At 48.1% G+C, this 16,305-nt stretch overlaps 1 protein-coding gene across 3 annotated transcripts in view; it reads left to right on the top strand.

Moving 5' to 3' along the window:
- DDX11 (DEAD/H-box helicase 11) overlaps positions 1–16,305 on the top strand; it is a 1,292,375-nt gene that overhangs the window by 977,675 nt on the left and 298,395 nt on the right. For all 3 annotated transcript variants that reach the window (XM_069628571.1, XM_069628573.1, XM_069628572.1), the window contains one exon: positions 1,290–1,362. In XM_069628571.1, the coding sequence (XP_069484672.1) occupies positions 1,290–1,362 (73 nt within the window). The remainder of the gene's footprint in view (positions 1–1,289; positions 1,363–16,305) is intronic.

The raw sequence follows: 16,305 nt of genomic DNA on the forward strand, positions 1-16,305 counted from the left end.
TGAATATTCCCCGTTGTCAGGATGGGAATCCTCGGTAAAAGAAAAATTAGTTTGTTTAATTTCTGAACGGTCTTTCTCCTAACAACCAATCACTGAGCTCTGGGTCATACTGCCCCCAGCCAATGACTGCCCTCTACCTAAGCCCCTCCTCTGGCAGCCATCTTCAGATTTTTACTGCACGTTGAAATGTTGGGAGTCCTCGTGCTTAGCTCGCGAGCTTTTACTGCGATTTTTGCTTTTTGGAAGAGTTTTCTCTATTTTTCAATCAATCCAGGCCGTGTGCTCCATCGATCATCCTTTCCGATTAACGCAGACCCGTTTTTCGGAATCTTCAGCGCCCCTCAAGGACGGATTTCGTTGAGTTTCTTTGTGGAAGCTCCCAGAAGATTCTTCAGGCCTGCTCCACGTGGATAATGTCGGACGAGAAGAAGGATTCCCCTTCCCTTTTCAAGCTTTGCTCCGACTGCGGTTTGCAGAATGTGTACATGGACGACAAACATTCCCAGTGCCTGTACTGCCTATACCCAACGCAAAAGGAGGAAGATTGTGCGTTTTGCCGTGATATCACGAAACACACGTTGAAGGATCGGCGTAAATGGCTGGAAGAGAGTGGCTGCAGGCCAAGGCCTCTGCACCGGGTAGTTCCAGGGGCATGCCTCTCCCGGATCCGGTAAAGCTGAGCAAACTTCTAATTCCTTTGAGGGCACCCCTCCTGTGGGGGTCCAACAAAAGGCCAAGCACCATGAGTCCGCTAACGTCAGGAGCGCCGCTGCAGCGGGCTCCTGAACGGACAGGGTGCGTTCGACATCCCCGGCTGCATCGGTCTGCAGTCAACGCTCTGGATCTTTCTCCAAGAGGAAGTCGGATCACACGGGTAAGCTAAAGGTGGCCCCGGAGACGACCACAGAGAAGGCTAAACAGGATACGGCGTCTGGCCTACCCCCGGCGGAGAAGGCCAAAGGGGATCAAGGGTCCAAGCCGGCCCCTAAGGAGAAGGCCAAGCAGGTCAAGGTGTCCGGGGCGACCACGAAGGCCAAGCAGGCAGTTACAGGTGAGTAACTTGTTCCTTATGTAGTAAATTTGCACTTTTTATAGAATAAGTATATTAGAAAAAAATACATTATGACAACTGTGTAGTAATTTGTGTCTATGCAGAAACTACTTTGCACATTTGTTCTGGAGTAAGTTGTTTGGTCCAACAGCTGGTCTTGGCAATATAGCCCCAAACTGAATCTGACGTCCATTACAGCCAATATGATTTGTCCAATGTCTGTTTTTGTTTGTTACAGGTGTCGGATTTCAAACAGCAACTATTGCTGGCTGCTGGTGTTGGAAAAGAGAGGGTTGCTGAGTTCTCTTGCGGTGAGTGGCTGTTGTGGTCAGAAGCAGCAGATGGATGTATATTTTGATCTGAAACATGAGTTTCATATTTTGGGCACATCCAGCCATTGTCATTTACTCCTCTGTTTGCTCCTTTCCTGGAGCAAAGAGCTGATAAAGTAGCCGAGTATATTAAGTACTATCTGCAGTGATCTGACAAGTTTGGATTTCACATGCTTACTATTTTCCTCACCTACTCTCTTTTTGAAAATATAAAATGAACGGGGCTTCACTAAGCGCAAGACATAGTGGTATTAATTGACTCCACCAATGCCCTCAAACGAAGCACAGTGGCGTAGCACAAGCTCTGGGGGCCCCCTGCAAGCCATGCTGAGGCCCCCCCCCCACTTGGCAACAAATCACGAGTCGCGCCACACTTTGGGCCGCCCTAGATTACCATGCTTGCGCAATACGCACAAACGTGTTGCTGAAGGGGTATGCCACACACTGCACTAGGAGAAAGATATAAATATGTGTTTTAAAGCAATATACTGCACACTTTCTGAGAAAAATTTACTAAAAAGCCACATTGTTTGCTATTGTTGTGTAGGGTAACAGCAATCCAAAACATGCAAGTCACCAACAGTGCACATGAACATTAATGCTTTGCTATTAAAAATGCCATGCCACAATGAAAACCTGTCCAACTGGCTGCACAATGTAGAACAGTATAGACACATAATAACATTACAGTAAAGAATGTACAGTAAAGCATGCCAGGCCACGTTAAGACATACCTAGACTGGCTGCACCAAAATGCCAGTCGAAGCAATAAGACTCATCAAGAAGAGGGAACACATTTAAGCCTGCGTCTCTGCCGCCTCTAACAACACAGCAAAACTCTTTAAAATCTGCAAGGAACTGGCCAATCCTGTTGCAGTTTCTACCTCTCCTGTTCCCTCAACAGGCCCTCTCTACGGCTTTGGCCTCTCGCTTCTCTGTTAAAACTCAGGACATCCTGTGCATTATCTCCTCTTCCTCTCCCTTTTCCTCTCTCGGCCCCCTTTGGCCATCTCTCCCTCTCCTCCTCTTTTCTCCTCTTTCTTTCTAACACCTGACAAGGTTTCTAGACAAGTCCCATCTATGGAAGTGTTGTCGAAACAGTTGCTTGCCTGCTCCTCCAGAACCATCAAGGACCACATTGACATGATCCAGCCTTGGCCGATTTCTGTAATCATTCTTTTGCCACTGGAACTTTCCCCTCTCCCAAATTCTTGGAAAAGCTGGCCAACCGCCAGTTTACTCTCCACACTGAATGTGTTGGTTGTCTCCATGACCATCAGTCTGGCTTAAGAGCTGCCAGAGGCATGGAAACTGCTCTCCTGAACAACTGTGACAGTCTGATCTCTAACCTTGATTCCAGCATTTCCTCTGTCCTCATCATCCTGGAAATTTCTTCTGCTGCTTTCGACACGGTCAACCATGCCATCCTGGTCAATTGACTCTGTGAGAACCTGGGCATCATTTATCAGGTCCTGGAGTGGCTGACCTCCTTCCTCTTGGACCGCCTTTCCCAGGTCCAACTTTGTCCCTTTAACTCCGCCACCTCCCTCTACATGTGGCGTTCTCGAGGGCACTATCCTCTAACCCTGGTTTTTCAACCTCTACTTGGCCCCTTTGACCCACCTCTGCTCTACCTTCTCCTCTAACTTACAGTGTTATGCGGATGACACTCAGCTTTCCTTCAGGCTCCCCTCAGCCTACTCTCCTCTCTCGCTCATTACTGGTGTCATCTTCAACGCCACTCTCTCTTTCTCTCCTCACATCTCGGACGTTGCCATGACGTCCCACTACCAGCTGCACCTCCTCAAAGGGACTCTTCCATTTCTCACTTTCCCCCAGAAGCTCACTGTCTCCATAGCTCTGGTTCTCTTTAAGCTGGACTACTGCAACAGCCACTTTCTCAATCCGCCTTCCTCAACTCTCCACCCTCTGCAACTAATCCAGAACAGGACTGCAAGACTTATTCTTGGCCTCAAGCCCAGGGACTGTATCTCTCCAGCCATGAAATCTCTTTGTTGGCTCTCAGTGGCTGCAAGGATCAAGTTCAAGACCCTTTGCATTGTCCACAAGGCTTTCTGGGGCTGGGATCCGCACTACATCCAATGCTATCTTCCAAAATACTTTCCTTCTCAAGCCCTAAGGGTTAGATGCTTCTCCAGGCAGAGAGTGGGGGGGTAGATCCTTCTCCCCTGCAGGTGCCTCCCTCTGAAATGGCCTCCCTGACCCGCCCAAACTTGAGCCGGACCACCTGAAGTTCCGGAAGCAGCTCAAAACTTTCCTCTTCTCCTCTGCTTTCTCTCTCTCTCCCTCCACTGCTGACCTACCTGTCCGCTGTACCAACTGGATGCTTGGCTACTCTCTGTCTCACTGAGTCCAGGCTCTTTCTTGATCAGTCACCCTTGCACTGCCTCCAGGCCTACCACGCAGTTAGGGGCGGTTACTATAACGCTACAGTCCCTTGTTCTCCTTGCACTACCCAGAGCCGCGCTGCCCTGGCGGCACTTACTCAGAGCATTGCTGCCCTGTTTTCCCCTCCCCTCTCCCTTGCACTTCCCCCCTTCCCTTTCCCTTTGCACTTCTCATTCTCGCACGATCTGAATGACACAAGGCTTAGTAAGATCATTTGTCTTGTCCTCCCTCAGTTTTCTTTCTCTTGCCTTGTCGTGCCTAAAAACACTTGTGTACAGGTGCGTTATATATGACTTATCATATCATAACATATCATTTTATCACAGATGCCCAAAAAAATATACAGTGCCACAGTAAGAAACGGCTAGACTGGCAGAACCCAAATGCCAGTCTAGCCAGGTAATTACACTTAGCAGGACTGCTTTATCAGAAATGCCCATTTAAAAAGTCATACCAAACTGAGGAATGACTGGACTGGTTACACCAAAATGCCTCTCTAGCCGCTAATACCACATATCATGCCTGCTTAGCATGGACATGGACGACCATTATGATTTATTGCACAACCCCTCCACACATCCCTTCTCCCTCCCATCCCCTATCCCAACATCCAAAATCAGCTCATTGGCCCAGAATTACCTCCAAGTCCCTCTTCCATGTCCTAGTTCTTACGTATGAGGCTCCTTGCCTCACTCGTAAGTACTGGAGGAAGAGTGGGACTAGGAGTAATGAAGATTACAGGTGGCTAAGTCAGGCATTACCTTCATGTACCTCTACCTTATCCCAGTACTTGTGTATGAGGCATACTGCCTCATACACAAGTACTGCCTCACACGCAAGTACTTGGATGAGGAACAATAGGGCTAGGAGTAATGAAGATTACCAATAATTAATAAAGGCATTAAACACAACTAGTGGTGCAATACCATTGAGCTGACTGGGCTTCAGCACTCCCACCCACTGAAATTGTGGGCTATGTTGACTTGTCCTGGCTGACCTACAGAGCAGTTGCCAGACAGAAAAGGACACAGATGTTAAACGGCACCTGGATTTTGCCGTTAACAAGGGCCCGGGCCAGCAATTACTAATTTACAGCATTTCACTGTTAGTACCTGCATTCAAATGCCACATTTTTTAAGCAATTGAAATTGTGATGTGGGTTTAGTACTTGCATGCCAAGGGAGTGATTGGAAGGGTAGAGCGGAAACAGGAGACCAGTCATTCTCACAGCAGCCCATAGTGGGTGCTTTCAGACCTAAAGGAGAGAGTAACTGCTTGTAACATTGAAGCTGCACTAGAATAGTCTCATTAAAATCCATAAAGAAGTTAGATGCCCCCACACAAATAAGTTTGCTCCTCCCCACCACACGTGAAGTTAGCACCTCTCCCAACATTTGAAAAGTTAGCCCCCCTGAAATGTAGGCTTTGTTGCACCCCTGAACACAAGCACACACACCATTCACCATATATACACACGCACACCCAGCCAACCATATATTTAAGAGTGCACCCTTTCACCATACAGGTACACCCAGGCAGCCACCCGTACATTTAAGTGTGCAACCTTTCACCACAAAGGCACACACACCCAGGCACCTACTCATACATTTAAGTGTGCACCCTTTCACCATAAAGGCACACCAGGCAGCCACCCAGACATTTGTGCACTTTTTCACCATACACTCACACACGCACACGTCATGGGAGCCATAATACTTCAAAAATACATTGGGCCTCATTAGGACCCTGGCGGTGATGGTACTGCCAGGGTCCTAATGTGAGGATCATGTTTGCACCGGCACCGTTCATACCGTCTCGCTACATTACGAGTTCTGCTTGCAGGTTCCTGACAGCCCGCCAGGATAACTTGTAATTGCGCCGGCACCGTTATCAATGGTAACGGCGCAACCATGCTCCTCAACCCCATTCTGCCCAATTGGGCAGAATGGGGATCGGGAGTCCGGCAATACTGCCACCTGCGAATGGGCAATTACCAGCACATTCATCTCGTAATGGGCCGGTTATTGCCCAATAGCAGGAAGCAGGGCCGGTAGCGAGCATGGCGGTAGCCATACCTGCCATACAGGCATGGCTACCGCCTTGCTCGTAATGAGGCCCATTGTTTCTTTTTTAAGTCACTCTGACTTCATAAAGAAATTATTTCCGTTAAGGACTGAACCATAACGGAAATAATTTCTTTATGAAGGCAGAGTGACTTCAAAAATAAACTATTTATTTTTGAAGTCATAGGGCTTCCCCACTCCATGACATGGAGGCCTTCAGCCTAGGGTCATGGGTTGGGGGTAGCCACCAGACTTTTTGTATTCACTCTGCCTTCATTAAGAAATGATTTCTGTTACAGAAATCATTTCTTTAGAAATGCAGAGTGAATTCAAAAAGAAAATGTAAAAAAAAACCAAAAATATTTTGTTTTTACTCCAAGTGGGGCCCCCTTCCAGAACATGTGGTCGCGGGGCCCCCGCACTGCGGGGGGTGCAGGGGCCCCTGTTACACCAGTGACGAGGCAAATACCAGTTGGTGCCAGAGTTGCCAAATTAGTCTTCTTGGGGGATGGGTTGTACTAATACTCAAATTAACTTACATTTCATATCCTGTAGGATTCTCACTGAGACTACCAAAACCGTTAATTCTCCTCAATCATTGGATTTTTAATAGATTCACTTTAGTGATCCTTGTTGTCAGACTAGGAATCCCCAGTACATTATAACATCATAACCACGTTTTAAATGTTTTTAACTTGTAACCTATCCGCCTAATTTTCGTTCTTGTTCCCCTGGGCCAATGAGTGAGTGAGGCTTAAACTCAACTCTTGGAAGCAATTTTCAGATTCGTTACTGCACAATGTGTATATGGCAGTCCTCTAGAGCTCACCTTATGTTGTAACTTTTTTCCAGTTTCATCCCATGAAAATGAACATTTGTGCATTGAAAAGCTGCCTTGTATCCCCTTTGCTGCAGACTTCATGCTTTTCACCATAACTGTAGGTAGGACAAAGGAAGCCTACAAATTAAAGAAATCCCTCTTTAGGAATTGTACAACATGCAGTAAGAAAGATATTTTCCTCTACAACTATCATGCTAACTGTATATAATGTCTGCATCGCATGCACAAAGGTAAAGGCTTTCCCACAAACCCTCCAAGACAGGTGGTGATGCAGTCTCATGTACCTTAGTGGGGAAGTAATACCCTCTTCAACGGAGGACTCAGCCAGGGCAGTCCCAGACTAATTTTCCCGGGTCAGGACATTTCAGAAATTTCATTTGAGGCAAGGCATGCTGAGGAAAATGACTTACCACGACTACCCTTTTGCAGGGTTTACCCCCGATTGTAACTCTGAACCCTCAAAGGGGCCAATAGTCACTCTTAAGATGGAAAAGTATGACTTTAAAAAATGAGTATGAAACAGTGTGAAAACTTGGCTTATCAACAGTCCCTCTGTCCATGACATTACTTGCTTCTAACAAATCAACAGAGAAGGCAGCATCCATCGCTGTCTTTGGATAAGTGGTCATCTTTGAAGGCAGCCTCGTCAGTAAAAAAAGGACCTTTGCTGTTAGCCCCGCCAAAGTCCACTCCTTCAATGGTGATCTGTACATGAGCCTCTTGACGTCCCAAACATCACACCAGTGGGCAGCTTCTACATGACACCACTACCATGTATGCACTTGCCATTGGCTCCATTGACAAATTAGCCCGCCCCAACTGAGAAGACTTTGTCAATGAGCAAACACCTATCTATGGAAAAACAGCAAGCAGCCCACAATTCACATCTGCACTAGCATTAGCAGACCTGCCTCCCTCTCACTTATGTTGGAACTCACTTATCTGTCGGAATATTTCTTTCAGGACATTTCCTCTTCTGATCAAGGGGGCACAGAGAATGACCTGGAGCTTCTAAGGTTTCCCAAAGACATTGGCCAACCCACACCTGAGGAACATGATCAATTTCAGCCATCCCTCATACGGTCTGTTCAGAGGATGCTCTCAGAATTTGAGGTGATATGTTCTAAAGGGGCTTCTGCGTAACTCACTGGGCAGGAGACTCCAACTTCAGAAGGTCACTTTGATGAAGTCCTGAGTTTCATCTCACTTGTGGAAGGTGGGTTCTCCAGCGGTGCCGAGGCCAGCATGTGGAAAATCCCATGGCTTCCCCCAACAAGCCACATACGATTTTCAGGGGACAGTCATATTGCCTCAACACAGACCAGTCCCAGGGTGTCTAGTTCTTCCCCAAACCACTAATACATCTAGATAGACCTCCCCTAAAGGGTTAATCGTTAATCAAAATTATTGGAATAACCTGCAGGGTATTGATAAGGCACCCCATCCTCAATTGAGTGAGCCTGCAGCTCCCTTTATTCAAGCTTCAGCTTCACTGTTGAAAAGGCTACCTTTCCTTTAGTCCATTTGGGCCAAGTCACTCATTCCACAGCACCATCTAGTAGCCATCGCTGGAAGTTCACCTCCAGTTTGGAGCCACATCAGCAAGGCATTATGCGCATGCAAATTAGCCCGAATGCAAGCCTTTTTCTCTAGGCAATTGTCTTTGTCTTTATGCATAGCTTAATCAACCCAAGACCGACATTTTGCAAGGCTGTCAGGACAACCACATACCTGGTTTCACCCTTATTAGAGATCATCAGTGCAGTGCAGGACAACACATGGTCCTCTGACACACTGTTTTACAACAGATGCTCCTACCAAGCGGTTGCCTACAACATACGCTGCAACGACGTATGCAAAGTGCATGAGTTTTACAGTTCGCATATTACAAAAGCAACATATTCTGGATATTCACAGCAAAGGCAAGTCAGGGCTAAATTTGATGTCAGTTGCGAAGAGATGGAATAAATGTACAGTTTTCATACGAACTGTACCAAGAGACGTATGAGTTCACAATTCGTACAATACGTTTATTTCTGAAAACTCACATCAAAGTCAGGACTTACTTTGATGTACATTTTGTTGGGATGCATATTCAAGTCCCCTGCCCCCCAAACGATTCAGGCTGAGGAAAATGTATTATATATTTTATTTTATGTATTGGGCATTTGTATGATGTCTTTACACAAGTGTTTCCAGGCGCCATCGGACAAACGGGGGACAATAAACGGTCCTATGGATGTATACGGTTTGGCCGTAGCACAATTGTTCGCAAGAAATTGACGGTGGTCATTTTGGCCGCAAAGCCAATTTTGCAGCGGCCAAATCCGGCCTAACTGACACCCCACCCCACACACTCACCAACCCACCCCCTACTTACATTTTACGCCGTTTGTTCATCTTCTGACCGTGCAGCGTCGGATCCGTCGCTCCTACGCGGGTCGGATCCGATGCTGCTGGTTCTGCTTTTCTTTTTTTTCTTTTCTTCCTGTCCCCCAAACCTCCGGAAGCGCGGGACACCCCTGCTTCCCCCAAAGGCCATCACTACCAAGCATGGGGAGCCGCCGACACCCCCGCAACCCCTACTTCCCATGTTTGGTAGTGATTACCCAAATTGATCATTTCCAAACGATCGAATGGTATTGGCCGAATTCGGCCAGATTTACCATAGGGTCAATTGGAAACAATCAATTTGGGTACTACCGGTCCTACTAGGCCTTGTGACATTCGGACCGTGCAAGTGCAGTGACAATAAGTGCATGGGGGGATGGGACAGCTAGTGCGGGGAAGGGGTGCAGCAGGATCCGGATGGTCTGGATAGTGTGCCCGAGGGCAAGTGCTGAATTGGTGTGCTGGGGTAGGCTGGTCGAGGCGGGCCTGGCCCCAGTAAGACTCATAAGGGAGTCTCTAGAGGGAGGCTCCTGCTGAAGCAAGAGATCTACCCCCCACTCTCTTCTTGGCGAAACGTCTGATCCGCATAGAGTTGGAGCTAGAGGACTGAAGAACTCTAGCAAGGAGATATTTGGGAAGAGAAAGTTGGATGTAGTGGGGTCCCATGCCCCAGAAAGCCTTGTGGGTGATGCAGAGGGTCTTGAATTTGATCCTTGTAGTCACCGGGAGCCAGTGGAGAGATTTTAGGGCTGGAGAGATGCTGTCCCTGGCTTGAGGCCAAGGATAAGTCTTGCAGTCCTGTTCTGGATTAGTTGCAGAGGGTGGAGAGTAGAGGAAGGCGGATTGAGGAAGTGGCTGTTGCAGTAGTCCAGCCTAGAGAGAACCAGAGCTCTGGAGACCTTGAGCTTCTGTGGAAAGGTGAGAAAAGGTAGAATGCCTCTGAGGAGATGGAGCTGAAAGTTGCACTTCTTGGCAAGGTCTGTGAAGTGAGGGGAGTAGGAGAGAGAGGAGGTGAAAGTGACCCTGAGATTTTTTGTCTCACAAAAGGGTTAGGGGGGAGCACAAGGAGGGTGACCAAAGGGTGGGAGAAAAACTGGGATCAGGTATCTCAGTGCGAAGGATCTCGATCTTACTGGCAATATGGCAGAGATCATTAGCAGAACACGAAGCCTGAATAGCGGTCAGGCAGTCAGGTATGAAAGAGGACGACGAGGTGGTAGAAAAGGGAAGCTTAAAGGAGAGCTATGTGTCATCAGCATAGCACTGGAAGTGAGTAGAAAAGGTGGAGGTCAAGTGGGCAAGAGGGGCAAGGTCGATATTAAAGAGCGTAGATATTAAATGAAGCCATGGTGATGTGATAGAGCCCTGAGGGACGCTGCAGGTAGAGAGTGAGGTGGAGGAGAGGAAACAGCCCAGTTGTACTTGGAAAGGTCGGTTAGAAAGGAAGGAGGTCAGCCATGCCAGTGCCCGGGTCCGTGATGCAAAGGTTATCACAGAGCGGATTTATGAAAATAGTATGATTGACTGTGTCAAAGGTCAAGGAAAAATCAAGAAGGATCAGAACAGAGAGGAAGTTGAAATTCAGAATTGAGAGCAGGTCATCACAGGTGTGCAGGAGATCAGCTTCCGTGCCTCTGGATGCTCTGAAGCCAGACTGGTGGTCATGGAGATAGCCAGCAGATTCGATGTGGTGGGTCCATTGGGGGATGACCAACTTCTCCAGGAGTTTGTCAAGGAAACGGGGCTGATGGAGATAGAGCGATAGTTAGCCGGGCAGGAAGGGTCTGCATGGTACACATGGTAATGTAGAAGTGGAACTGTAGGGGGAGGTGGATTCCCTGTAGGGGCGACAGAATATCATAGTCCAGGTTAATGGCAGGTGGGAGTGCCAGCTCAGCCCTGCAGTAATAAGCACTGAACTAACTCCATTTTGAGATTGAGACCTAGAAAGGCCAGGCCCCACCATCAGCGATCGTGTATCCTGGTATTTTAGCACCAATACACTTTACCATCTCCATTCCCAGCTCGGACGGCAGACAGAAGGTCTTTCACACTGAATGGATACAAGTATCCCAATGTCAGGGGCGTGGCTAGGCAGCCATGCTGTAAGGACAACTTCTCTTGAGCTCCTGCAGATCCGTAAAGATCCTGGCCTTTCATAGAGGCAAGAGTACATACAAAATTCCCTCCAGCATAACGTTTGGAAGCAGAAACAGGTAGGCACAACTAGGAGCAAAAGGAAGGTTGGAGGTGGCCGGATCGCGGTAAACGAGTGTGTGCAGAAAAGTTACGGACAAGTGCAGTATTCCAGCACGACTGAGATGAGGGATATAACTTGCGGTCACTGCAGCACAACGAAGCAGTGGGTCGCGGAGGAAGGACCTGGCAATAACTTGCAGAGAGAGGGATGGGATGCGCATGGTAATAGTGTTGCCGCTGCCGCCAGAAGTTTATGCCCGGACTATGTACGGCGAAACCAGCTGACCCAGGGAGTGAACCTTGGGCACCTGGAGTCTGAAGAAAGCCCTCGATCAGGGCAGTAATGAGGGAAGCAAGGCCCTGGAAACAAGCCGTGGGAGTAGATTGCATGTAATGCAATCCAACATCCATACAGGCAAGACCTGACAAGTGAGTCTGGGCAAATGACATGAATGTACATTAAAGCAGGCAGAAGTTCGGCTGGGATATATCAAGAGGTGTACGAAGCAGCGACGCAAGATTGTAAGGGCCTCAAAGGACGGAGACATATTGTAAATAGCCCCGCCAGGTAGCTCCGCGTTGAAGGGCAAACGATCACTGGCAAGGTGTGGAGGCACATGCACGAAGGCATGACAGGACACCGAGAGCCTATTGGCAAAGGAGTCAAGACCCAACGGAGTGCAACTGCAGCCATTAACCCGTCTGGCGCAGCCTGTGCTAGAGATCATCCAAGGAGCAATACAGGGTAGGGAGCATACCGCCTCTCAATGCCAATCCTTGGGCCGGACATGGAAAGCAGGACATAGAGCACTGTACGTTGGCGAAGGAGTGAGCGAACCCCAGCAGGATACCAAATTAGTAAGTGATGACGGAAAGGAGCTTCCACCCAACATTAGCAGCAGATGGGCAACACCAAGCGACGAGGCAGGACCCGGAGGTCGCTGAGGAAGTGGGCGCCGGGTTACGCAGCTACGGTGGCGAAAGTGCCAAAGAATAAAGCTAAGCAACCTACGCTGGACAATTTCAGTAAAGCTGTGAATCCAGGTGAGAAGGGGATGCCAGGAACCCCAACTCTGCAAAGCGAACAGCACCCGGCGAAAGAGGATCAACAAGTACTGGATGCCATAGCGGCTCTGAATATTTCATTGGAATCCAAAATGGATGCCATCAGTCCGGATGTGAATCTCCTGAGGCAAGATGTCTGGTCACTCGCAGAGCTTACAGGGACACTGGAGAAGGAGGTTGCAGTGAATACGGACAGCCTCAAGTATACCTCAAGAGATGTAGCGACACTGCCGCAGCAAGTGTGAAACCTTGAAGACAGGGTGGAGGATGCGAAAGTGTGGGCGAGACGCAAAGATGTCAGAATTGTGGGGCTCCCGGAAGGTGAAGAGGGTGCGAATCCTACTAACTTCATAGAAAATATGTTGCTACAAGAACTCGGCCCATGCACCCTTACACAGGGCTTTACTGTGGAGAGGGCTCACAGGGTCCTGACGAGGAAACCACCGCTGGCAGCTCTGCCACACCTATCACAGCCTGGGTCGTAAATTACAAGGACCTAGAAAAGATCCTGGAACATTTCCACAGAGGAGACACGATACAGAGAACATCAGCCACCATCACTGCATATCCGGATTACACTTTGCAGGTGCAGAAACATAGGATGAACTTTATTACGGTCAATAGAAGACTACATGATGCAAACCATAAGTACATGCTGCAATATCCGGCATGGCTGAACATTTTACACAAAGGGACAGCCATCTTCTTCGACTATCCTGAAGAGGCCCATAAATGGATGGACGTGGAAAACTTGCCAAGTGGAGGGATCAACAAGAAGACTGACGAGAGGGATGCAAGTTGTAAGCAGAGGCAGTGACAGTAAAGTCAAGGACAGATCGGGGTGCTATTGCGTCACACCCAAGTCACTAATTTCTAAAGCACCAACGATTTGCAGACGACAGGAGCCATCGGTGTTGGTCCATATGGAGACGCACTGGGAGGATAGTTCTTCACCCCAGAGCAGTTTTGTTTGAGGGCACTAGTTGTTGCGGTATCAGCCAGCTACACCCCAGGCACCAGGACAACCTACTGGTGCGGGGTGAGAAGTGGGGATGCCTGAGCACAAGGTATTGAGCTGGGCAATTGTTGGAGGGGAGGGTATGGGTGCTGGGGTAGTTAGTGGGGAGTTAGCCTATAGAACCACTCAAGAACTGTGCAATGTGTGCATCAGACAATTGGGATATGTAAGAGTGCTAACTCACGATGGGGGAATTTAGAATAGCCTTTTGGTACGTCGCAGGGCTGAACAGCTACATTAAACGAAATAGGGTAATGACGTATCTAAAGCGGCACAAAATTGATATAGCACTCCTCCAGGAGACTCATCTCACAAGAGATAAGCTAAATGCGCAGGCTCAGAGTTGAGGGGTACGACCCTAGGCTCCTCATACTCAGCCTATGCTAGGGAGGGTCCTAATATGGGTGGTGCCAACGGTGCCATCTAAAGTACTACAGACCTTTTAGAGATGAAGAAGGGAGGATGCTAGTGGTACAGGAGCTGATGAAGCAGAGAGGGCTCTATATTATTAACACTTATGCACCAAACCATGATACTGCTGCCTACTTCAGATCATTGTATCCACGGATTGGCACACATAGAGATGGGACTTTGGTATGGGGGGCTGATTTTAATTGCACACTGAACCCGGTAGTAGACAGGTCAGCTCACAAACTAGCTCATCCAGGCCCAGCCGCTAAAGCTATGAGCGCATTGCTGCAGGCGTTCGATTTGGCAGATGTATGGAGGGCCCTGCACCCGTACGCACGGGGCTATTCCCACTATACAGCCCAAAGTGACCTATATACTAGACTAGATTATGTCTTTACAGGGGCTGCAACTTTGAAGGAATTCAGAGTAGCAGAGTACAAAACACAGGTGCTATCCGACCATGCTCCTCTAGTGGTCACATGGCAGTTCTCCCCCGGCAGAGAATGTATTCCGACCTGGAAACTCAGGAGTGAATCCTTGAGGGACCCAATGTTCCGCGAACACCTAAGGGAGGGGGTAAAGGACTATTTCATAAACAACACAGGTAGTGTAAAATCAGCGGGCACGCTATGGGAGGCCTTTTAAGGTAGTGATTAGAGGGACGGCGATTGCTAAGGCGAAGGGTATGCAAGCTAGTATAGAAGGGGAGCTACAGCTGGCTGAAAAAACTAGAATCCATAGATTGCTCAAGAGACACGCTGCAGTACAAGGCCCAACAGGAATGTATGGCCCACTGGGAGAGATTGGGCAGACTGAGCTACAGGAAATATGTAGAAAGGCAACACGCGGAGGGAGACAAGCCGGGACGTATGTTAGCCAAGCTTTATAAAAGCGAGTTTAACCAAGACATGATACAGGAGGTTTAGGGGGACAACGGGGAAGTGTGCAGGATGCAAGAAGGGATAAATAAGCGCTTTCAGGAATATTACGAGGTGTTATATGTAGAGACATCAGTAATGCAGGTGGAGGACATAGAAGACACCCTTTCACAGGTAGATCTCCCCCATGTTAGACGCAAAGACAGCAGGCAAGCTGGAGGCCCCAACCACCAGTGAAGAGCTAGAAATGACTATCAGAGGATTGCCAAACAGAAAGGTCCCAGGGACTGATGGGTTACCAAGTGAATTTTATAAAGAATTAATTGGAGAGGTAGTACCCCCATTGCTAGCCATTCTGAACGAGGCACGGGAAACGGGCATATTGCCATTGTCGCTGCAGGAGTCCATCATTGTCGCACTGTTGAAGTCCAACAAGTCTGGCATCGACTGTGCTTCTTACAGACCCCTATCTTTGCTTAACCATAATGGGAGAATACTGACAGCGTTAATGGCCAATAGACTTAGACCAGTGAATTTGCAGCTTATACACACAGACCAGTCAGTATATGTCCCGGATAGAAGCATAGCACGCATTTGAGGAGGTTACATCATATTATAGATTCCACCAAGGACAGTACACACCTTTATGCAGTGGCCTCATTGGATGCGGTCAAGAATTTGACTCGGTCAGGTGGCCATGGTTATTAGCAGTACTTAACGGGTTCGGTATGGGGCGCACATGTACACGCTGGTTTAAACTATTATATAATAGCCCGATGGCGAGGATTAAGACAGATACCTACATCTCTGACTGATGGGAGCTTAACAAAGGCACGAGTCCGGGCTGTTAATGGTGTCCCATGTTGTTCATATTGGCCCTGGAGCTGCTGGCGGTGTATCTGAGGAAGAAATATAAGGACGCGGGCATAGCAATAGAGGGGGGGATATTTGATTTCTCTATTTGCTGATGACATGCTACTGTACCCATAGCATCGGAAACCAATCTATAGTACATGTTAGACGTGCTTGAGTGCTATGCAGAATTGTCGGGCATTACGATCAATGTACAGAAGTCATGCTTGTTTCCGTTAGCTGGGCATAGCGGGAAGGCCCTGAACACATTGCTGGTGTTGCCAATTAAATGGGAAGTAGAGACATTCAGATACCTACGGGTGGCTATATTTCATGACCCCAAGGTAGAACATTTGCAGAACACACTAAAAGCAGTAGATAAAATTGAGAAGTCTGTCTTTTTGGGTCAAACTGCCACTCGTAGTGATGGAGAGAGCAGCGTTGTTAAAGATGGTGGTGCTTCCAAGGCTGCTGCACTTCTTTGCTAATGTCCCATATAATATACCCAAGGGCTTTTTTTAATAGACTTGACACAATATGTTGGAGGTTCCTATGACACACTTCGAGATATTGGATGGCACTGGTGAAATTGCAAAGACTGTATGACCAGAGAGGTATTAAAGTACCTTACTTTGAGGAATATTTTGTGGTGCGTCAAAGTCAGTTTTCGTGAAGTGGTTTTCTGATGAGCAGACCCAGAAAACGTGAATGCTGCAGCTGGCATGCACCCCGTTGTTTCTGCGGGAGGCAATATGGACCAAGGCATCAGACCCGCTGAAACCCCCATGCTGCTGA

Source organism: Ambystoma mexicanum, chromosome 12 (assembly GCF_040938575.1).
Source record: "Ambystoma mexicanum isolate Mex_15411 chromosome 12, UKY_AmexF1_1, whole genome shotgun sequence".
NCBI classification, from domain to species: domain Eukaryota; kingdom Metazoa; phylum Chordata; class Amphibia; order Caudata; family Ambystomatidae; genus Ambystoma; species Ambystoma mexicanum.